The sequence below is a fragment of the Lampetra planeri genome, chromosome 1, assembly GCF_965212315.1.
Source record: "Lampetra planeri chromosome 1, kcLamPlan1.2.h2, whole genome shotgun sequence".
Classification (NCBI taxonomy): Eukaryota; Metazoa; Chordata; class Hyperoartia; order Petromyzontiformes; family Petromyzontidae; genus Lampetra; species Lampetra planeri.
The window spans coordinates 1,340,904-1,366,143 of record NC_136107.1 but is presented as its reverse complement, the minus strand read 5'-3'; the positions used below and the strand labels follow the sequence as shown (position 1 = coordinate 1,366,143).

Sequence of the window (25,240 nt, the reverse complement as noted above, 5' to 3'; positions counted from 1 at the left end):
CCATGGTGACGACCGCGCCGTGTCGCCATGGCGACCGCGTGGGGCGCGCGCCGGGCAACAGGCGAAGAAGTTTCGCGCCACTCTTCGAGCTCCGGTTCGTATCGCGGTAATTGTCAACTTGTAACAACATTTTTTTAAAATTCCCACTAAACTTCTTCACCAGAATTATGATTAATTGTTTACGCGTACGAGACGAGGCGCGCGATTTCGCTGAGCGGCGAGCGAGGCGCCTTCAGCAACGTACAGTGCGAGTGATGCGGTGTACGGCCTGGTCCACATGTCCTGTGACTCCCAATTAAATGACCCCAAACATTGCCTCTTTTTCCCCTTTCGCATATTTACTTGATGTGTTAAATGAACCTTACTTTTTTAAATTATACGTATAAATCTTCAGTTTTAGAGTGCTACATCTGGACCACCCTGTAGTGCACAGCGAGCGATAGGTAAGGATACGGCAACGTGTTATGTATTTCTGAGGATAAATTTACGTAGATATTACCGAGGATATCGCTGATATAGAGACATTGTTTAGATACACGACAGCTGAGGATGCAGCCACAGCTAATAAATATCATTATTAGTCACTGAGGACACAAAGATACAGACGACCAGCAACGCAGGATACATCACCTACAGCGATGTTCAATTCTACCGAATTGAGATTAGAGCAGTGGTGTAAAGCAATGTTTGTGTCTATTTGTTTGTGTTTATCGCTTGTGATGGGACTTTGTAGGATGAACGTTGAGATCTATAAGGGCACGGGGTGACCAGTAAGGTCTGAATTGTGTAATAAGGTAGGCACTGATAAGGGGTTGACAGGTATGAATAAGGTAGTCACTGATAAGGGGTTGACAGGTATGAATAAGGTAGACACTGATAAGGGGTTGACAGGTATGAATAAGGTAGACACTGATAAGGGGTTGACAGGTATGAATAAGGTAGTCACTGATAAGGGGTTGACAGGTATGAACAAGGTAGACACTGATAAGGAGTTGACAGGTATGAATAAGGTAGACACTGATAAGGGGTTGACAGGTATGAATAAGGTAGACACTGATAAGGGGTTGACATGTATGAACAAGGTAGACACTGATAAGGGGTTGACAGGTATGAATAAGGTAGACACTGATAAGGGGTTGACAGGTATGAATAAGGTAGACACTGATAAGGAGTTGACAGGTATGAATAAGGTAGACACTGATAAGGGGTTGACAGGTATGAATAAGGTAGTCACTGATAAGGTGTTGACAGGTATGAATAAGGTAGTCACTGATAAGGAGTTGACAGGTATGAATAAGGTAGACACTGATAAGGGGTTGACAGGTATGAATAAGGTAGACACTGATAAGGGGTTGACAGGTATGAACAAGGTAGACACTGATAAGGGGTTGACAGGTATGAATAAGGTAGTCACTGATAAGGGGTTGACAGGTATGAACAAGGTAGACACTGATAAGGGGTTGACAGGTATGAACAAGGTAGACACTGATAAGGGGTTGACAGGTATGGACAAGGTAGACACTGATAAGGGGTTGACAGGTATGAATAAGGTAGACACTGATAAGGGGTTGACAGGTATGAATAAGGTAGTCACTGATAAGGGGTTGACAGGTATGAACAAGGTAGACACTGATAAGGGGTTGACAGGTATGGACAAGGTAGACACTGATAAGGAGTTGACAGGCATTAATAAGGTAGACACTGATAAGGGGTTGACAGGTATGAATAAGGTAGACACTGATAAGGGGTTGACAGGTATGAATAAGGTAGTCACTGATAAGGGGTTGACAGGATAAGGTAGACACTGATAAGGGGTTGACAGGTATGAATAAGGTAGTCACTGATAAGGGGTTGACAGGTATGAACAAGGTAGACACTGATAAGGGGTTGACAGGTATGAATAAGGTAGACACTGATAAGGGGTTGACAGGATAAGGTAGACACTGATAAGGGGTTGACAGGTATGAACAAGGTAGACACTGATAAGGGGTTGACAGGTATGAACAAGGTAGACACTGATAAGGGGTTGACAGGTATGAATAAGGTAGTCACTGATAAGGGGTTGACAGGATAAGGTAGACACTGATAAGAAGTTGACAGGTATGAATGAGGTAGACACTGATAAGGGGTTGGCAGCTATGCTGTACAGTTGAAACCGTAGTAGTTTAAATTGTAACAACAGCTATGCACGTCACTTTGTTGAACTAAATAAACTGTATTTTTTTCCTTTCATCTTGTGTGTTTATAAAAAGGAAATTTCAAATGGCAGAGAGCCCGCAGGCATCTAAAGCTGTGGATCACGGTGTTCTTGGCCAAACTTCAAGTCCAGAACCGCCCTCAGCGTCCACCGGCCACGAAAGGGGGTGAGCATCCCTTTGATTCAGAATTAGTTTTACAGAGCGACATGTGCAATGTATAATAACAGAATCAGAATCTTTATTTTTTACTGAAGGAATCCCATGAGCTATACAGCTCGTTTTCACAGGTGTCCAGTAAGGGTGGGTACGAAAGTTGCAATAACAATACAAACATAACGATAGGAGTGCAAAGTATAGGAAAGGTAAGTGAATCACATGTTTTTTGTTATGAAACTAACCTATTTTTATTTTACCAAGTAAAGCCCACGGAGCTATTAGTTTATTTTTCAGAAGCAACCTAGCCAAAAAGGATAGCTCAAGGAAGTGGCTTATCATGTAGACATTTATAGCAGGCAAATCATCTAGATAATCTAAACGCATGTTTCTAAGTGTGGAGGGAAAAACCAGAGACCCCGGATAAAAAATCCCAGCGACCGCGGGAAGAACAATGACACATAGAAATATAAAGACTAACCGACTCTCAAGACTCCGTTTCCAAGAGGCGACTATGTTTTAATCTTCTGCCAATTCATATTAAGCGTTAAGAGCAATTGGTATTTTCATTTATTACACTCATATAAAAATCTATACTAATGGTAAAGTGATGTCAAGCACAACAATTCAAATAATTCACACAACCACTATGCACTGAATATATACATATGTGTGAATGGTACTCTTCCTGACCTTTTTAAAAAATCTTTCAACTGAAATTAAAGTAGACAGATGTGTAGTCACAGTCCTGTCAGAATGGGCGAGATTTGGATGCGAGTAGAAGGGGGAAGTGACATTTCCCTCGGGCCGAGAGTACTTTCACTGCACATGCCGGATGCGGGCTAAAGCATAAAGGCGGTGTGAGGCAATAACTGCCTGGTAATTTGTCTGGCACTAAATGAGACAAATGCCACTTCATATTTCAACTGAAGTGTAATCATGAATTTTGAAGAAAAAAAACTGCTCTCCAGGTAAAGAGGGTAAGATGGTTTGTAATTTGAAAGAAATTTGTTGTGGGTAAAGAAGGCACGAAGGTCTGCATATAAAACATTCTGCAGGAACAGAAATGCCAGGGACTCAGTTTCTTTCCCCATATATGTTGAGACAGTAGTCACTTCCTTTCTGTACATGTTACCGAGTTTATCTAAATAGATGTGAGTGCTTACAAGTGTTAGAAAGAAGTACGGACGTGTGATTTTTTCCCAAGTTCGGTGGTGATGACATTAAATATGTTTGTCCCTTTTGTCTTTGTGATTCGAAGAGAAATCGATGTACTACTCCCCGAACCAACAACTCCCTTGAATGATGATGAAGAAGAGGCGTCTGTCGTATCCACAGCCACTCCTCGCGTGGCATTGGATACACCTTCCTCAACAGATCACAGCTCACCTGAGGCACTGGTAAAGCACAGCACCCAGGTGGCGTGTGTACGCACACCATAAAAGCCGCAAGATTAATTGGAAATGTGCAGTCGTGTAATCAGTTGATATAAGCATTAACGATAATCAAAAACTTACTGTGAATACCATACACAGCTTACCACACGAATTGGTTTTAACTGAATTCTCAGAAAAGATGGGAGATTACCAACCCACTGTTGACAATAGTGTATGCATATGTGACATGAAAAGGGGGACTGTTAAAACATCATTGTAGGGGGCATGGTCGAAGGAAAACGAAGAAGACAGCCCAAGATTAATAGGATGATAAATGTGCTAACATGGAGTGATAATATAATCCGACACAACCCTGACAAACACTGCGAAGGACATTTTAAAAGTGCAGAGTTGTACCCTGACGACGACTTCGGTTAAGGGATAGATATGTAAACACTTATAGACCCTAAAGAATTGTGATGTATGATGTGTATTTTTTTTGCAGGGTGTGTAAACTGAATTGTGTTGGGTTGGTGGTGTGGTGTGTGCCAGGTATTGGCGTGGTCCATCGGCGTGAATTCCCGAGTAGCTGTGAGGAGCCTGCAGGATGCGGAGCGCAAGGCAGTCATCTACACGTGTGGTCGGGCGGTCGTCCTCTTTGACTACGAGAAGCACACTCAGCATATCCTTCAGGTGTGCACAGAACCACATCTCAGACAACGTATTACAGTGCAACGCCGTGCTGTACTACAGACACAAATCTGAAAAGAAGCTCACATTCGATTGCATATATTCTGCCTAAAAAATAGTATTTTTTTGGTTACCAGTAATTATTAAAGTCTACATTTTAATTTAGCTCTCGACTTGCTGTTTGTAATTACATTGCAGCCATTGTTATGATAACTGTATTACTATAACTTGACGTTATTTCTTCTGAAAACTAATTATTCACAATGTTATTATAAAAAAAATATTTTACCTTTCCTTTAATAGAATAATATTCCTTAATTGTTTTGTTATCTCAATGTGCTATACGTCTTCTTTATATTAATTCATGTATAGTCTACTGCTTTTGAATCTCAATCCAGTTGCCTTAAAAATAAGAAATTACATCTTTCCAGATTTTTACATGATTTACAAATACAGAATTCTGATTGTCGGATACTGTTTATATGTAAATGTATCTTGAACTTCTTCCGTGCCGTACGTAGCCAACTGTGCTAATTGGAGGTGCAGGGGAAGGACAACAAACTTAACGCAAAAACAGTTAAAACAAATTAGTTTTCAATCTAGATTTAAAAGTGTATAGCTCCAGTGGCTTCCTAATATCGGAAGGAAGAGCGTTCCAGACGGCCACAAAAGCGCATCTGAAAGCACGGGATGCAGTGACCATATGTGTGTTGCACGTGGAGGTGCTTAATTTTGTGCTGTGTTTGTCTTAACAGGGACACGCTAACACTCTATCATGCATGTGTCTGAGTGAAAACAAGCGGTGGCTTGCCACAGCAGACACTGGACCAGGAAGCACTGTGATCGTGTGGGACACATACTCTGGGTAACGGTGACTTGTTTTCACAGTAAAACCAAGCTCACATGCAAATGCTAGATTATTCTTGCACTATATGGACGACATATGCTTATAGTATTATATACACAGACACACTGCGTTTTATTTCAGTCACATGTGTATTTTCAGATTGTGGATACATAAAACAAACAGGGATGTCATATTGTTCTATGTTACCAAAAAGAAGAGCGCATTCCAGATTGTAAATTAAATTCGGATTGCATTTGAACCGGAAGAATATGTTTTGTTAAGAATATATACATTCTTGATTTGAAGTTTTCATGACTGCAGGAATCCATACTCTTTGGTTCTTTCGGTAAAGTCACGTAGGTAGAAAAAGTAATAGATCACGACGTTTCGATCGCAACACAAGCAACCGTCATCAGGTGTGAAACAAACACAGCAGGAGGACATTCCAGTACTTGACACTCAAATACTGTTCCGGCTGTCTTTTCCAAAATTTACAGCGTTTTTCAAAAGGGGTTTGTATTGTGCCATAAGTGGGAATCGTGCAAAGTTGAAACCTTGCGAGATGGATGCTATTTTAAATACAGTATTTAAAGTACATAAGTGACAAGTCACATGCACTAGTCATGTGGAATTTCTTTTTCAAATATGGGTGTGTATAGCATGGGGGGGGGGTGGGAGGAACCTGCTGCTATAAGCGTTTTTTGTTTGCAAAAAAATGCTCCGTACAGTAATATTCACTGGATTCCAAGCTGTATATGGTGGCAAGTGTACCTCACTGCAAAGTTTGTATAATTAACTGTCGAGCATAAAAACATGGCATTACTTTTGCGAAAGATGCTACTGAATGACTGTGCCATGACCTAGTTGAAATACCAGTGCAAAACTGGCTCCAGCGAAAAAACATTACTATATTCGGTAATCCGGAAAATTGATGGATAGTTGTACGGAATAGTGCGTGACTGCATTTGGTATATAATTCACTGAAATATTCATGCAAATACATCACTTAATTTTTATTCACAGAGTAAGCGTGTATTTATTTGTAAGTAATCTTACTTTTTCATTTACCCTATGAATTTGATTTGACAGGTTTCCTAGATCAGCTGCACTTGTGGCTGTGCAACCCGGCATTGAGATCGCTCCTAGCATTCTGAATTAAGCACAATATCTAAATGTGTGTAATTTGGGACGTGAAAGCGGCTAACAGACTCACACCCACATTTTGTAACAGAAAAACACGTTCAAACACATTCCTCAATAACACTGCCTTATAAAAGGATAAATATATAGAATAGGTGGCGTTTCATGCAGTGGCCCTACCTCATAGCACATACGTGTGAAAGGCGAGTCCGCACGAGGTGATCTTCGGGTAAGGGATTTTATTGGCATTCCTCACTATACAAATAGCATGAGTAGGTAGTCTTCTCTCAGCATGGGCCCCGGGGAATGGGTCACCACCCCCTTATATACCCTCAGCCCCCAAGATCTTTCCAGAAAGTTTATCTCACTCCTTTCCTGCCAAATCTCTCTTTCCTCCAGTCCTCAGCGAATCAATCCCATGCCTTCCCGGCTTTGTTCCTGCCGCCCTCTATATTTAATTAATTTGCAGTGCGCTTAACCCCAATGCGACCCAACACCACCCTTACAAATGTAAGTTGTACGGAGTGTATTTATGGAAAAAAAAAAACACTTTTGCAACACACATTAATAATATATCTGCACGTATACAGACTATATGATTTTGAGGTGTATTTGCAAACCATCTGAAATGTCAACGTGTACTCTATGTATTCTCCCAGAATTCCGGTGCACACGTTGTTTTCATGTCATCCCGAAGAGGGTGTTGTTGCCATGACAATGAGCCCAGATGCCAGTTACATCATCACCTTGGGTACTAAAACACCCCAGGTATGCGATCATTACTGCAAGTCATAATTCGCTGTTCTGTGGGAGTGGCATTTTTTCTCTCGTACGTTGCTGCAATTGCTGTTAACAGAAGTAAGATGTATTAAAGTACAGGACGTGTTTATGTAATTTAGTTAATCATGGTGTGCATTAATATAACAGTATTTGGCAGCTGAGTGTCATAAAAGGAGCATATGTCGTCGTGTGGTTGGTACATGTTTGGGGCCGTCCATAAATGACGTCACACGATTTTGGACGATTTTTTACCCCCCCACCCATCGTCACGCGGCGTCACAAAAAGTCAGACCCCCCCTCAAATATGACGTCACAAAGCTCTGCCCCCCTCCCCCCCAAAAAAATTAAACATGCTTCAAATCGCTTTAAACTATTGTCATTGTAGTGCATATTTAATGTGGCGCTGCATGTTGTAGGAGAAAACATTTATTAAAAAGTCTATTTAATTAAGTAGAACGTGTTGTCTATATTTAAAGTTGCGCATTTTGATGTGACGTCACATTTCTCAAACCCCCCCCCCCCCCCCTTCGTCACACATCGTCACAAATGTCTAACCCCCCCTCCCTAGGTGCGTGACGTCATTTATGGACGGCCCCTTAGGCACATTGCAATTCACCCCTTCTCCCGCACGATTGAATGAATTTCCGCAATGCAAGAATCAGTTATTTCTGTCAAATTTTTACTGTCTCATTCATATTGTCTCTCATTTGTTCCATCTCATCTATGCAGTATCGTTCCAGTTCCAGTAAAATGTACACAAAGTGCACATAAATTGCCAATACGATATTAAATTCCTACATGCACAACTTGACGCACGTAATGTGCCCATAAGAATCAATTCATTTTCTTTATTTGTTTTCTAGAGAAGAGCCCATAGAAGGTAATGTTCCAGAACTACTTCTGAAATCCATTAATGTGACCCCCTGTTACCCCGAGGGCTGCTGTTCTTTCCCGTACGCTTTGCTATCTAGATATTCCATTGCATCACAGGCAAATCAAAGTAAAATGTAATTATCAGATTTGGAATTTTGCCCAGTTGATTAAACAAGCCAATTTAATGTGAATGTACGTGTGCAGTTAACGATGACTGCACTGACACCATCAACTTGATATGCTAGTTTAATACAGCGGTGGCTGTCATGATATGAACCAGGTACCTCAGTGGTTCTGTCCCAGTGCTCTCTCCCTTGAGCCACCCAGCTACCTCAAGAATGTATTTTAATCAATGAATAATTACAGTATATCACAAGGTGTGCAGCGTTTTACAACGGGAACATTTCGTTTCATAATGAGGATGGTGTTTTATCGGCGTTATAGTGTGTCTCGCTGAGTGTGCATCTCACAGTGGGAATGTTGTGTGTTGCAGAGGGTGTCTGTATGGCGTTGGACCATCGAATCAGATCTGCCAGTATGCTCCGTGGAATTGAATCCTGACTGGGGGTATCAGGTGAGGGCATCAGTTTAATTATAATAATACATTTACAGCCCGGCTGCTGGATGAAGGCCTCCTCATGCCGTGCCGGTCATGGGGGGTTGTTTGACCATACTTCATGGTCAGTGCGGGGTTGACGTCACGGGATGTGGGGCCAGGATAAATTGAGATTTCACTCGCCACTGATGTTTAGAGTATTTGGCTGCTATAAATTTCCATGTAATAAGCCACTTCGTTGATCTATCTTATGTGGCCAGGTCGGTTCTGAAATAGAGCTATATAGCTCAGTGGGTCTAACCTGGTAAAATAAAAATTGTTTAGTTTAGCTGTGAATCTAACTTGGTAAGGTTCATAGTACAGCACCGTATCCACTGCACTAATGCTGAACCAATAAGTAACATTTCTATTTCGATTTAAAGCTTTCGTGACTGCAGGGATTCATCTTCTTGGTTCTTTCGGTAAAGTCACGTAGAAGGGAAGTAATAAAATAATAAAAATAAAACATAATAAAACAATTCTCACGACGTTTCGGCCACAACGCAAGCAGCCATCCTCAGGCGAAGAATGAAACACCCCAAGCTTGGAGCGTATATTTAAGCTGGGTTAGAGGGGGGGGAGGTGGGAAGAAGAGCGCCTAAACAAAATAATTTGCATATCAAGAGGAATTCAGCATATGGAAAATGCGTAGGAGGTGGGCGGGGGGGGTTCCAAATCAATACTATGCCCGTGCATTATGCAGGATTAGCAGCATCAAAGGGGGGGGGGGGAAGGGGGGGAGCATTAACAAAGGAAAGGAATGTTAATAGTATGTAGCTGTAGTTACTAAACAACCACGTAAAAAACTACAGTATAAACTGCATGACAAACTAAAGTATAAACTACATAGCATCATCAGTAAACTTACTATACTCTACAATAAGCTGAGTTACTAACAGTAAGTAATACATGAAAAATTCTACGTTGTAAAAAAAAAAAAAATTATATAATATGCTTCCATCTAAACTTTATTCTCTTACATCACACGCGTCTATACCGTACTATATACTTCCATAGGCAAAACCAACATTAAATTACATACTGTATTGCTATAAACCACCCTATACCTTATACATTTTTAATATAACACTATGTATTATTCTACCCACCCTAATGTGTATCAAAATGGTTTATTACGTCCTTCCAGTGATTGCTAAGCCAGAATCCATCTTCTCGGTTAAAATTGTCTCTGTGTTTGTAAATGTGGATCGCCTCATGTACGAATCTCTCATGATAGCCAGATGGCTTGCAGAGAACCTCTGTCTTGGAGAAGTCAATGTCATGTGAGCCCACTGAGTTGTAACAGTGATCTGCCACGGCTGAGGTGTTTGTCCTACAGTGTTTCAGGTCAGCTTTATGTTCACGGATGCGGTCCGAGACATGTCGTTTGGTTTCCCCAATGTAACTGCTACCACAGAGGCAACTTAGTTTGTAGACACCAGGGTACTGTATGTCTGGAACCACATCTTTTACAGACGGTACCAGATCACGGATTTTATGTACTGTGTTGAATCGGACCTGGATCTTGTGTTTAATCAGGATTTTGGAGATCTTTTTTGTGACCCCAGCAATGTAGGGTAAGGTGATGGTCTTGAAAGGCTCCTCAACAGGATCTTTCTTGGTGGTTGGAGTGATGGCTTTGCGGATTGTGTAGTCGGAGTAACCATTAGCCTTAAGAGCTTGGCGTACGTGTTTGAGTTCACTGGAAATGTGTTCATGGTCGGAGATGCATTGGGCTCTATGATATAGAGTCTTTATGAGAGAATTCTTCTGGGATGGATGGTGGTGGGAATCCGGTTTTAGATAAGCATCCGTGTGGGTGGCTTTCCTGTAGACAGAGTGGCTCATTGAACCATCAGGTCTCCTTTTGATTAGGACATCCAAAAAGGGTAGCTTGCCATCATTTTCGACTTCCATGGTGAATCTGATGGCTGGGTGTATGGAATTGATATGGTCGAGAAATTGGTCTAGAGCAGGCCGGCCATGTGGCCAGATGACAAAAGTGTCGTCTACGTACCTCTTCCATAAGGTCGGGCGTAGAGTCGCAGTCTGGATGGCGTCCGTCTCAAATTTCTCCATGAAGATGTTGGCTACAACCGGAGATAAGGGGGAGCCCATTGGGGTGCCCTCAATTTGCTTGTAGAAGGTTCCATTCCAGGTGAAGTATGTATTGGTTAAGCAGTGTCTCACCAGGGGGGGTACCCCAGCATTCAGTCCTTGATGAACCAAGTCTTCAATGATTGCGATGGTGTCAGGCACAGGCACCTTGGTGAACAAGGAAACCACATCAAAACTTGTCATCTGGCCACATGGCCGGCCTGCTCTAGACCAATTTCTCGACCATATCAATTCCATACACCCAGCCATCAGATTCACCATGGAAGTCGAAAATGATGGCAAGCTACCCTTTTTGGATGTCCTAATCAAAAGGAGACCTGATGGTTCAATGAGCCACTCTGTCTACAGGAAAGCCACCCACACGGATGCTTATCTAAAACCGGATTCCCACCACCATCCATCCCAGAAGAATTCTCTCATAAAGACTCTATATCATAGAGCCCAATGCATCTCCGACCATGAACACATTTCCAGTGAACTCAAACACGTACGCCAAGCTCTTAAGGCTAATGGTTACTCCGACTACACAATCCGCAAAGCCATCACTCCAACCACCAAGAAAGATCCTGTTGAGGAGCCTTTCAAGACCATCACCTTACCCTACATTGCTGGGGTCACAAAAAAGATCTCCAAAATCCTGATTAAACACAAGATCCAGGTCCGATTCAACACAGTACATAAAATCCGTGATCTGGTACCGTCTGTAAAAGATGTGGTTCCAGACATACAGTACCCTGGTGTCTACAAACTAAGTTGCCTCTGTGGTAGCAGTTACATTGGGGAAACCAAACGACATGTCTCGGACCGCATCCGTGAACATAAAGCTGACCTGAAACACTGTAGGACAAACACCTCAGCCGTGGCAGATCACTGTTACAACTCAGTGGGCTCACATGACATTGACTTCTCCAAGACAGAGGTTCTCTGCAAGCCATCTGGCTATCATGAGAGATTCGTACATGAGGCGATCCACATTTACAAACACAGAGACAATTTTAACCGAGAAGATGGATTCTGGCTTAGCAATCACTGGAAGGACGTAATAAACCATTTTGATACACATTAGGGTGGGTAGAATAATACATAGTGTTATATTAAAAATGTATAAGGTATAGGGTGGTTTATAGCAATACAGTATGTAATTTAATGTTGGTTTTGCCTATGGAAGTATATAGTACGGTATAGACGCGTGTGATGTAAGAGAATAAAGTTTAGATGGAAGCATATTATATAATTTTTTTTTTTTTACAACGTAGAATTTTTCATGTATTACTTACTGTTAGTAACTCAGCTTATTGTAGAGTATAGTAAGTTTACTGATGATGCTATGTAGTTTATACTTTAGTTTGTCATGCAGTTTATACTGTAGTTTTTTACGTGGTTGTTTAGTAACTACAGCTACATACTATTAACATTCCTTTCCTTTGTTAATGCTCCCCCCCTTCCCCCCCCCCCCCTTTGATGCTGCTAATCCTGCATAATGCACGGGCATAGTATTGATTTGGAACCCCCCCCGCCCACCTCCTACGCATTTTCCATATGCTGAATTCCTCTTGATATGCAAATTATTTTGTTTAGGCGCTCTTCTTCCCACCTCCCCCCCCTCTAACCCAGCTTAAATATACGCTCCAAGCTTGGGGTGTTTCATTCTTCGCCTGAGGATGGCTGCTTGCGTTGTGGCCGAAACGTCGTGAGAATTGTTTTATTATGTTTTATTTTTATTATTTTATTACTTCCCTTCTACGTGACTTTACCGAAAGAACCAAGAAGATGAACATTTCTATTATCAGATGAGAGCCTGATGAGACAAGAAGCCTGATGAGACTTAGGAAACCTGGGGAAAAGAATATAGCGATGTAAATTCCATATTCAAATTCAAGAATATAATCTTTTGTTTGCATGCTGAGATACTGCTGAAGCGTGACGGCATGAATACATCTCAGTAATAGAATTATATATACGTTGTCAGATAACACAATGAGCCCTGTAAAAAAGACGTGCATATTCTGGGCGAAATTGTCAGTCAAGTCCACGAAGCATTCATAAATGTAGCAGCCATGATTCGGTGTCTTCAATCTAACCTGATAGTGACCTTACGGAGTTGACAACAGCAACAGAGATTATGCTTTTTGATGAACTGGTTATATTCATGAGTCACCAATGTGAGACTAATATGTGTGTGTGTATTTCCCTCTCAGACACATGTGACTTTCAATATCAGTGACCACCGTCATTTCATAACTAACAGTGAAACACAGGCTGTGTTTTACCAATGGGTGAGTTACACACACAAAATCTGAATCATCCCACATGTAACACATCCTGCATATCACGATCATCACTACTGGACGATAAACTGTGTTTGAGGCTATTAAAAACCGTGAAATACTCGAGAAGATTAATGGACTACAACATTTCTATTTTAATGCATGTGGCTAAGTTAAAATCTATTTCTAGTGATGTTCTTTAATGCAATGTCCGGATGGTGGTGTATCTGCTTGTGTGTTCCAGAGTGATAACAGCATAGAAATGTATACCCCTGTGCTTAATGAACAGGTAAGTTCAAACTTGTTTTGTCAATTAGTTTTTGTTATTCTAAATGTACAATAAATTAGGCCGATAAATGCTCGAAAGATTTTTTTTCTCTCTAAATTTATACCCTGTTCTTGAGAGAAAATTAGTGAATTATTAAAAAGGTTGCATGCTTCATGAACATTGGAATTAAAGAATATACACCCATGCTACTAATCTACTGTATAGCCTAAGAATAAAAAAAATGGCAGTTGTCAATGTGAGCAAATCTTAAGCAACAAAAGCAACCCTTTGCATAACTCATAGATAGCACATGAAAAGTCCACTTTGTTATTGAACGCTATAAGGAGTTGTGTATAGATATGTGCAGTCATCCAGGTTACCATATTGCGTGTAGTATTTGCGACATCCTGTAGTAGTATTATACGTTGCGTACTTGTGCATAATGACAATGGTGTGTATACAATTTATAATGTGTGCATGGTATGCGTCTGTGATATGCAGTTCACTTAGTGTGTGCCGTATGTGGTATTTGTATCTCACAGACATTTGGCCGTGCAGTGGGTCCCCTAACGCACTCTGTGTTCTCACAATCGTCTGTTCTTTCCGGCACGGCTACTGGTAATTTGGTGGTGTGGAGTGTGCCGGGGTGTGCACCCAACGTGCACACAGCCACACATGGTGGGGTACGGAAAGCCCTTAAACTGCTACATCTACAAGATCGACCAATCACAACACTTGCTCTGTCTGACCAGTAAGTGGTGATATATTTACGGCAATTTGAATGCCAAAGAGTAGGACTCTAGTAAGCAGTTTGCTTTAGATAACGACGCAATGAAAAGCCTGTATGAAACTCACTCAGTGCCACACCAATACACACGAAGTGATAGGTTAGATTCCTGACTTGCTCCTCTAATATATCTTCCCTCTGCCTTTAAAGTTGCACTGCCATGTGAAACTGTACAATAGGATAAGTAAAGTATTTTATAAAAAAAAGTATACATGTTTCGTTGTTTGTAAACCAGTTCATATTTGAAATCTTAATTTATTTCGGTTAGTTGAGAGCACAGATACCTTTAATAGCAGCGTCATATAATAATGAGCCATGTAATACAACTCTTATTTAAAGTGTGCATCCTAATAATACCCGGAGGAGCATTCAAAGCTGCGCTTGTGTCCAAATGTCTGATTTTTCATGAGTGGTGGAATGTGACCTTAAATGTTTATACATTAGATTCCAATTTGGGAAACTGCATTTTCAGCCACCATAATGAGGATTATGCATATAAATATGACATAGTATATATATACTGTATGAAAAACTTAGTAGATTTTTATTATTCTGTGTCTACACAGCCATTAACAAAAACATCTTGCATACATAATCCACTCACTTTCACACGCAGATTTGTGGTGACAGGTGACACGACCGGCATCGTTCGATATTACGATCTCCAGCTACGCCTGCTCTTCTGGCTCCAGATTCCCCATGTAAGGGTGCAGCAGGGAAGCAGGTCGGACAAAGGGCAGGAGGCCCCAGGCAGACTACCGGGGGGGACCAAGACTTCGGGGCAGGGAGTGGCCGCGGGGCACTCTGTGGTGTGCGTATCTTTCTCAGCCGAACCAGGACGTCCTCAGGAAGGACAGCCACCCCCACGTGACGCCAGCCTGAAAGCAGCACCATTCGTGGCAAGGTGCGTGTGTTTGCACCGAATTTCATTTCACAATCCTTTTTGTTATTTGAATGATACATTTATTTCTATGGGCCGGACGGAGGCTTCACTGGACACGAGGTTGCACAATACACATGTGTAGTGACATGGAATGGGTCACTACGTAGCATAGCGCGGGTTGCTGGCAGAGAAGGGGATCTGTAGTTGCAGCAGCCCTGTCTGTCAGCAGGTCACGTGACAAGTCAGAGAAAGGGATGTAGGGGAAAGGTGATAGAGGGGGCACGTGAGGTAAGCCCGGGAACCCGCGAGTATGTTCTAGAAAGGGGGCTGGGGCGGAGCGAGGCCACGCCAGGAGGATAAAAGGGGACCCCGAGCGAAGGCTCGGGGCTGTTGCTTGGAGTGGAATCCCGACGGGCTGCTGGAGTCTTCGCCGCCGTCTTCACCTTCTCGACGTCGGCAGTCCGGCAGTCTGCCAGCTGTGGTGACTAAGAGTTGTAGTGATTATCCCTTGTAACCTGTGAAGCCTGTTAATAAATAGAGTGCCTCCTGCTGCTAGTGTCTCTGAGTGCGTCACTACACATGTAGCACATGGCATAATTACTCTCTAGAGGTTACAGAATTAGGGAATATATGCTAAGTATTTAAGTGCATTCAAATACATTTCCTACATGAAGACATTGTGCTTGTGTGTGTGTATTGCAGGGAGTTTGTAGCGAGCATGCGCGACGGTAGTGTATTCAACATAAAGCCCTACTTGTATCCCGACTTGGCTGCGAGCAAGCCTCAGAGCAGCCTTGCTCTCGGGCTCTGGTGCACAGCCCTGCCGGGTGCCCTCTCTGGCTGCGTGCAAGCACTGGCAGCGCACCCTGACCGCCCGCTTGTGTGCATGGCCACTTCGCGGGGCACCGTCATCCTGTGGGACCTAGACACTCAACACGACGTGGCAACGAGAGAATTTCGCACTTCTGTCTCCAGCTTGGCATATGACCAGCCAGGTAAGTGGCCAAGCTTGTCGTGTATGCTGATGCTTATTGGAGATCCTCTTGAAAGAAAGTCAGGTCAATTGGCTAATGGGATATTTACGTCCTAATTTGTCCTGTGTATCGACTCGACAGTGTTATATTGTGTGTCTTCGAGTATGGTTGCTCTGGCGTTATTTTGCTTGCAAAAAGTAAGTTTAGCTTAGTAAATGCTTCAGCAACTGAACAATAAAACACTCTTAACAAAATGAGTAATACAATGCGTCTCATTCACGTATCCGTCCATCCACAGTTGGTACAGTGGTGAGCACAGTTGGTGCATTTTACAGCCATCTCAGTCGGTCAATCCATGGCACTTGGGTCAATTTCGTGACCTGCCAGCGGGCATTCGACACTTCACGTGGCCTCAAAGTGCACGTAGCATGGCACAAGCACTGTAGTGACGTCACCACCACTTAGTGGTGAACGGCGGTCTTTGTTGTCCAACCACATGACATAAGTAAAACAATGGAGGGACAGATGTTTGAAGGAGGCATATATGTCTGCTTGTTTATGTTTTTACTTATATTCTTCTTGACGACGCTCATGATTATTTTTTGTAATGAATTACTCTGAATGGCACCAGTAGCAATATTACATCTGTATGTGCGATTTGTGCTGTGTATGTGCCACCACTCAGGTAAGCGTGTTGCCATTGGATTTTCCGATGGGTGCACACGTGTGGTGTGTGGATTGACCCTGGCGGACGAAACCGTGGAGCCTCTGGACTGTCAACGCCCAGAACATCGTGGATCACATGCCGTGACCAGGCTGTGCTTCTCTCACGATGGACGATACCTTGCCACATCTGTAAGTCATTTACTCACGACAAATACCCCCCCCCCCCGTATAGCCTTAAACAGTCTGTTAGGCCTTATGCTGTTTGTGAGCAACTATGAATGCCTGCACGGCACACGATGGGGTGCCTTTGTCTCCCTCGTGGCAACATTTACACAATGCGCCAGGTACTATTGAGGCTGAGCCGATCTCAGATATGGCCAGGACTGGTTCAGATAATCATCACTGGTGTTGGTCACCGGATGCATAGCGCAGCACACCAACCGCTACACTACCGCTCCCCGTAAGTCATATCCATACATAAATATACACCGTGGGCTGTAGACAACAACAGCTGCTGCCGTTCGCCACTGAGTGGCATTGATGTCATCACAGCACTTGTGCCAGGCTGTGTACTGACACGTCAATAATGACACACATAACCAGCACGATACCACACCCACATTCACTCACAAACGCCACAAATGTAATATAGCTTCACTCACTATGTGATATTTACCTGCATGCACCATGCAGAACAGTCCTGTGTTGTTAATGTTGCGTACATGCAAATCTCAAATTATTTGCCTCCCCATCTCTGTGCCCGTTAGGACACTACTCATGCAGTGAGCGTATTTGTGACCGTGTCTGCGAGCGAGTGGCGCTTGTTGGGGAGGCAAAGAGCTCACTCGCAGGCAATCTGTGACATCGTGTTTGAAACACATCCAGACAAACAACAGGATACTCAACAGGACATGCATTCACCTCGCCTGCTGTCACTGGGAGAGGATCGCATTCTGGTAGGGTGCGAATGAGTCATAATCTCTTGCATGTGCGTGGCGTTCTTATGAAACGCTATAAAATGTGCAAAGGTTGTGATTATAAGCAGATGTGAAGGGTATGTATTCTCCTTGGCTGACGCTACAGACCACAAGTCTTAGGCAACATAAACCCCAAGACTCCTGAGTAAAGAAAAAGAAATACTGTACGCTTGGGTTAAATGTGCGAATTATGAATTCACACCAAAATAATTGTGCAATTCCTATGTTGTGCCTGTGTATGATTCAGGTTGAATATGGCCTATCATCCAACGAAGTGTCTGTGCTACGCTTCGAGCGCGTAGAACAGTCTGCTGTGCCCCTTTGCCTGCTCTTTCACCCAGCGCTGTCTGCCGAAACCTTCCTGCTCACGGCCAACAACCAGCACAAATACAAGCTGTACAATGCCACCACGCTCATGTGCCGGTGAGCGTGCGCGCACCGAACGCACGCACCGGATCATTTTTACAACGTGCCTGTGCAAGAGTGCGCACAAAATGTTATCGTACAAACAAAAGTGTTCATCCGCGCAGTGGAAAATCGTTTTTTTTTACCAAAAAAGTGTGAAAGTGAAATTCAGATTTCTCGCCGTCGGGGCCAGTCATCCCAATGTCAACTTCGGACTTCCCACAAAGTGGTGCTTGGGGATAGGAACTTGCTGGCCATATTGAAAATATTATATTAATGATCACAAAAGAATAGTGTAGAAATGTACATACAAATCAACATGAAAATAAAAGTGCACCATATTTGTGTACTAAATCACCTTTACAGTATTGACTAAATACAGTACCAGTAATCTTAGATATAGAGGAATGGTACAGTATTGTGCATTACATCTCTTATATTTTGTAAAAGTGGCATTTTGTATGAATGCACATGAAGTTTAAAGTTCTGTGAGCGTATTTTTCCAACAGAGTGGACAGTGTTTTACAAGTCTAATTCCACTGAACATAGTTGCATAATAAGTGCATTGTGAACCAAATGAGTTAGCTGCTCCTGCTATTAGGATACCCAACATTGAGTAGTATACTTGGGCAAAATTGGTACAGGGTTTTGCCATAAACCTGGAAGGTAGATCAATTGTAGAGTAGGGGGTTCGCAATCTTAAGGTTGTGAGTTCCATTACTAGGTTGGGTATAACTCGGCCAATCACCCCTCTGGGGTCAATAAAATGAGATCCCCTTTTTTTGGGGAAATCAACAGTTATTCACCTCCATCATAGTAACGTGGAATTCCCACCACTCGCTCTGCAGGGCGATAAACAGGAGACGAGCAGCCGATGCCTCGCTGCTCATTTTAGTTAGACATCATTTTGACGTTGCCTTAAACACCCAAGGTCGTCCTCCACCAAATGTAACAAACAAGCATCAATTTGGACATCAGCAGCATGAGTCGGTCGATGACTCGTGGTTTTGTGCTCTTTGCTTTGCAGGAAAACAACATTGGCCCCATTGCTTGGCTCCCCTCTCAAAAAAATCTGTGCTTTGCCAAACACCGACAAAACCAACAAAGCACACTTTCTCGTGTTCATCACAAACGACTGTGTAAGGCAATGTCCAGGTAGCATGGTTTACATTGTTCACTTCTTCAAATGTGAAAGCAGTGTGTTTAGTACTTTGTTGGAAAATATATATTTGAACATGTAAGCATTGAGAGTGTAGGAAAGTTTCAATTTTGAAACAAGCATCATGAACACGGTCGATCGTTGTCATTGCTGACCAGCTGTACACGCTCTTCTTCCCGTCCGTGATGGGTTCAGGTTGGCTTGCAGATGCTGCCGTTGGATGGCAATCCTCACCACTGGGTGGGCGTGCACTGTCACGCGATGGCCGTGGACAGCCACATGCGTGGCGCTGTAGCAGGGGGAGGAGTGCAGGACGTGGCCTGCTCATACGATGGACGCTACGTCGTGACTGCGGGAAAGGCTGATGGAGCCGTGCACGTGTGGAGAGTCAACACCATGTCCGTCGCTCGTGCACACCACTTGTGCAAACCTCCTCATGCTGTGCACAGACGCTAAATCTGCGGCTTGAACTCTGTGCGCGTGTAGATTCTTAACGCATTCATGAATGTTGCTTCGTGTGATGGCAACAGGGCAATACACACAGCATCTTCCTTGGCTGGCGAGGGCATCGTACCATTTTACAGCATGCTGGAATGTGGCAGGGAAGGAGACTTTTTCAGGGTGTGTATGTTATATCGTATGCTCGTTGAACTTCTTTCACACCGTACGTAGCCAACCGTGCTAATAGGAGGTGCGGGGGCATCCATCCAACGTTAGATTTTAGAAACACCAGCCTCACCAAATACATGTTAGTTCAAAAAGCATCTGCAGAATGATTTGTGAGTTCCTCAATTTCTTCCGAATTGGTTTAGATTAAATACTGTATTGAGTTATAAAGCACCTTTCATTACGTTAAATAAAGTGTGAAATAAAGTATTCATATTATATATACAATTGAGGCTCACTTTAAATGCCTAATAATCATTACATGACAAATCACTAAAGACTGAAAATAATGTCAGTTTGAGAGTTGAAAAAGTTTATTTTACGATTAAATAGAAGTCTTGGGCAGCTTAGTTATCGTTGTTGACATGATGCAATCTTGTAGAAGTTTCCTGATTTTCATCTTTAAGGCTGGATTACCCTTGCATGGTTTGGCTAATTGTTATGTATCACATTTATACCTCGCGTTTTTCTTTTCCTGAGGTGACGTCATATTTCCTCTGAATGTTCCTTTTGTAACATTAACCCTGCATATCTATGGTGAACCATACTGCCACACTATTACCATGTAAGCGTTATGTGCTGTGTGATGCAGGAGCTGGAGGACTACTTTTACTTTGCCCAGCTGCAACGTCAGGGATTGGAGACTCTAGATGTTCGGGAAGTTTGTGACCGTGTGGATCTCGCCCACGTTCCTTCCTTAATGCGGGCTCTGGGTCACTACCCAACCCAACAGGAGGTGAGACTTATCATTATTCTTCTGGTGGGAGGTTGTGCTACGTCTAAAATCATCATCAGCCATGGTCATTCTGCTGCTGGATGAAGCTCCCCAACCCTCCACCTCTGACTATTCACGTGCAATCGAGTACATGCCAGAGGTGGGACAAAGTCATTGTTATGCAAGTCCAAGTCGAGTCGCAAGTCATCAAATTCATGACTCGAGTCTGACTCGAGTCCAAGTCACATGACTCGAGTCCACATCTCATAGGTGGGACAAAGTCATTGTTATGCAAGTCCAAGTCGAGTCGCAAGTCATCAAATTCATGACTCGAGTCTGACTCGAGTCCAAGTCACATGACTCGAGTCCACATCTCATAGGTGGGACAAAGTCATTGTTATGCAAGTCCAAGTCGAGTCGCAAGTCATCAAATTCATGACTCGAGTCTGACTCGAGTCCAAGTCACATGACTCGAGTCCACACCTCTGGTACATGCTAATTACTTAGCATGTGCAGAGTGTTTTATAAGCGATGAAGTTTATTCAGACATTTCTGTGAAAAATGCTGTTATCTGTGATGCACCTTTTGTGATGCACGTAGTATAGTGAAGTATGTTCTGTGTTGTCGGACGGTAGGAGATACATGAATTATATATGCAATGTGGTGTATACGTTGTCGGTTTATGTCCGTTGTGTGTCGTCGTGTTTACTACCCACAGATCGAACAAATAATAAATGAGGTTCGGTTTGCACATTATGCTGAGACGGGGGAGTTTGTGACATCTCTGAATCTCCCGGAATTCCTCCGCCTATACCTGAACCACCGCCCCGTGGAAGGGCCTACGCTGCAAAGCATCCGTGATGCACTCACCACTCTGGGGGGTTCACAGGATGGGCACCTCGATCGCTCCCAACTGCTCCACGCGCTTCTCAACACAGGTTCGTGTCGCGCTTCGTCTGGTGTTCAGGGACTCGTATCATGGAGGGACTTCACTCGGATATTTGATTTAATGATACTCCAATCAGTCATTGCCAAAAAATACATGGCATACATGGGAACATGTCACTATCAAAGGGAAACAAAACATGTACAAAATTGTGTTTTGAAGTTCCTCTTTGCCAATTCTGGAAAATAACTAGATTTCTCGAGAATGGAAACCTTTTAAAAAGAACTGTAGCTCAAACAATTGTAATATGTAGGTTTGGTACTGATATTCCACACAACACACTCTTGCTCCGAAACTCACTTATTGTGATGTCACGTTGACCTGGATAAACCAAGTTGTGCTGCAGACTTTCCTCCTCGCAAGCATGCCACGTTGGGTGTTTGGTCTGTGCAGGAGAGCGAATGACAGAAGGGGAGTTGGCAGAGTGCTTCAGCTCTCTCATGAGCCTCAAGTCTCCACGCCAAGGAGATGAAGCGATCGGTACACGATGCACACCTCCACACTGCACAACCATTCTGCCGATGCTGAACGTTGTTTTTGCAGTTGTGTATATGTAGCGATGGTGTACGTGGCATTGCGCTACACTGTACGTACGTGTGTATGTTGAACTTCTTTTGCCTTTTTTTGTGAATTGTGCTTGTGCACCACTGCTAACGCAGCAGCGCCAAATGTTTGTCGGTAGTGTTTGTGGCCCATCCAACCTACAAATGTTTATCACTCATCATAATGCACATTTTATATCGTTGGCATGTTCATAGTGCACAACAGTTGTATTCGTATAGTGTGCGGTGTACGTAGAGCGGCAATGTATTTGGGTGACTTGCATGCCATGCATTGAATAACCCAAGTCCTGTTGTATAAACATTTAAATTCTGTGAGCTGTATAGACACAAAGTGTCAACTTGGTGTGTGTGTGTGTGTTTTGTCGCACAGAATCACAAGAGGTCCTTCAAATGGCATTGCCCGAAACTGTAACCCCAGAAGGATTCACAGAACAAGTCCTGGGATTTACATCACCCTGACTCTAAATGAATCCACACAATACAATAGCACCCAAATCCCAGCTTCACGCTTCACTACACCACTCAGAAGCCGTCTCCAGACACCACAAATCAAATTACACCAGCTTCTGTCTACAGTGCATGGGGAATTGTGACAACATCGGATGCTAATTGAAATATGTAGACGGATATTTAGGCTATCTAGTCTGTAACCACACGTGGTTTCTAAATCAATTAAATACAGTGCTCTGTAAATGGAAAGCTATCTATTGTATTACTTTCAATTATGTCCTCTTCGTGAGGATTGGATTAACTTAACAAAAAACTGTCTGCACATTTCAACATACGTGCAAGTCTCATCTCCACATCCCTAAAGTATATGCCAGAGGTGGGACAAAGTCATTGTTATGCAAGTCACAAGTAAGTCTCAAGTCTTTGCTCTCGAGTCCCGAGTCAAGTCGAGTCAAAGATGAGGCAAGTCCAAGTCGAGTCTGAAGTCATCAAAATCATGACTCGAGTCTGACTCGAGTCCAAGTCGCATGACTCGAGTCCACACCTCTGAGGTGGGACAAAGTCATTGTTGTGCAAGTCACAAGTAAGTCTCAAGTCTTTGCTCTCGAGTCCCGAGTCAAGTCGAGTCAAAGATGAGGCAAGTCCAAGTCGAGTCTGAAGTCATCAAAATCATGACTCGAGTCTGACTCGAGTCCAAGTCGCATGACTCGAGTCCACACCTCTGAGGTGGGACAAAGTCATTGTTGTGCAAGTCACAAGTAAGTCTCAAGTCTTTGCTCTCGAGTCCCGAGTCAAGTCGAGTCAAAGATGAGGCAAGTCCAAGTCGAGTCTGAAGTCATCAAAATCATGACTCGAGTCTGACTCGAGTCCAAGTCGCATGACTCGAGTCCACACCTCTGGTATATGCTGTGTCGAATGTGATTGTCATGTTTATGTATGCGATTAATATATTTTCGGATTACAGAGTACACATTTGTATAGGGATGATGTAATGAATACTGATTATTGGTTAGTTAAATTCTCTGAAATTGTACTTGCCATTTGAATAAACATTTAATACGTCAAGAACGTTTATTTCTAATTTGGAGAATGCGTGTTACATTAAATTTTTGAGAGCGAATCAGGAGGCTACACAAGTCGAAAATATGGTTCATAATAACGTCATTGGGTGGAGGCAGTGGCGCTATTGGTTAGCTCCATTGCTCTATAAACTCAGCCTCCTAAGTTTGATTACCAGCCGCAGCTCACATCAGTCGTGAGTGATGGCTGAACTGGTCTTGGGTTCCCCGCACATTTTACTAGCACGCACTGGCTAGCATGATATGAAGTATGGTCGAACAATTCCCTTAACCAAGATGGCAATATGAAGGATTTCATCCAGCATTGAATTATCAAAGGATCAGTTACGTTTGTAGTTCTTGTTATAAATGTCTTTTTTTTAATTATGAAAATTAGTTTTTTTATTGTTTTATAAACTTATGACAATTGATGTTGCCACCACTGTTTAAAATGTATAATTTGCACATGTTTGCTTACTATTTTCTCATTCTAGCTGCATAATCATTAAACATGCGTTTTTCCATGGTAAATTCTGACCATCTTGTCTCGCTCACAGTGAGTGGTGGTTTGACTGTTTTCAGCAGGTGGTACATTATCATCCCAACCATGTGCAGACCGCAAAGACAAAGATCCCCCCGTGTGGCCTTAACAGGCTTGGAGTAAGTGTTGTTAGCGAGTAGCGCCTATGAAGGCCAGCACGGCACACAATGGAATGAGTGGCCAGCACCACGCCCGACCGCCTTTGTCTCCCCCGTGGCAATGATTTTAGACACCGCACCAGGTACTCATTAGAGGCTGAGTCGACATAGGGAAGACCCAGAACCGATTCAGATAACACTGGTCAACACACTTTTTCTGGCATAAGGTATTACAACTGATTTAAGGTAATTTTGGGGTGCTGATTCCAAATCTAGGCATCCGTTTTTGTCTATCACATCAGGTTTTTGAGATATCAAACATTGCATTTTCAATAAAAACTGCAGAAGAAAAATATTAAATAAATGTGGATATCTATATGAAATGATAATATAAACACACTATCCTAAAAATACAGCACCATATTTATATTTTAAGAGTTAATTTTCGGGTAAAATCAATGAAAATGGGGTATGCCGATAGCATAAAAATGAGATGTGATAGAGCAAATCTGAGATCAGATTTGGAATCAGCACCCTGAAATTAGTCTAAAACAGCTGCAAAAGTCCAGGCCAGACAAAAATGTTTTTTGTTGTTGACCAGTGTATAATCGTCACCGGTGTTGGCCTTGAGCGGGAATCGAACTCGGGTCGCCGGGTTCGTTGCGCGGCCGCTCCCCATGCCCCCACGTGTACAGGCCACAAGGGGGCCCCTCCACATACGTTCCATGGCAGACGCTGGGCCCCGTGCTGCTGCTCTGCGCGTCGTCGAGTGGCCGAAGGGAAGGCCGTCCCACGGCGGTCGCCACGACAGCATTGCCTTTCATTGCGGGTCTCAAGTCGAGTGTCCATTGATGCATCGGACGTGTGCCGATTAGTTGAGCGTTCCAAAATTTAATCACCTTTATTTGAAAAAAAAAACTACAAATAAGCAATCTCGAGAACGGTCAAGTTTGAGTGGTGAGCAAGGCAGAGATATCTACATTTGTAATTGTATAGTACTGTTTGAGTTTTTGGTTAGCTGCCTTCTAATGGCCCCTTTTCACAAGG

General features: G+C 43.0%; 1 protein-coding gene across 3 annotated transcripts; it reads left to right on the top strand.

The window, feature by feature from the left end:
- Positions 1-27: 27 nt before the first annotated feature.
- On the top strand, positions 28-23,577 carry CFAP251 (cilia and flagella associated protein 251). 3 transcript variants are annotated; one of them, XM_078601923.1, is made up of 22 exons: positions 28-106; positions 2,253-2,363; positions 3,613-3,751; positions 4,280-4,420; positions 5,173-5,282; positions 7,064-7,172; positions 8,551-8,631; positions 12,969-13,046; positions 13,282-13,326; positions 13,848-14,056; positions 14,709-14,996; positions 15,678-15,970; positions 16,635-16,804; positions 17,383-17,571; positions 17,840-18,015; positions 19,025-19,136; positions 19,352-19,554; positions 19,687-19,777; positions 20,415-20,558; positions 21,256-21,475; positions 21,877-21,963; positions 22,417-23,577. In XM_078601923.1, the coding sequence occupies exons 2-22, from the start codon at positions 2,263-2,265 to the stop codon at positions 22,503-22,505; spliced, it is 3,075 nt and encodes a 1,024-aa protein (XP_078458049.1). In that variant the 5' UTR covers positions 28-106; positions 2,253-2,262; the 3' UTR covers positions 22,506-23,577. The 3 variants fall into 3 exon arrangements, with proteins under 3 accessions (XP_078458049.1, XP_078457963.1, XP_078458147.1); XM_078601837.1 differs by having other exon boundaries at positions 36-94; XM_078602021.1 differs by lacking the exon at positions 28-106 and adding an exon at positions 176-443.
- The last annotated feature ends 1,663 nt before the right edge of the window (positions 23,578-25,240 follow it).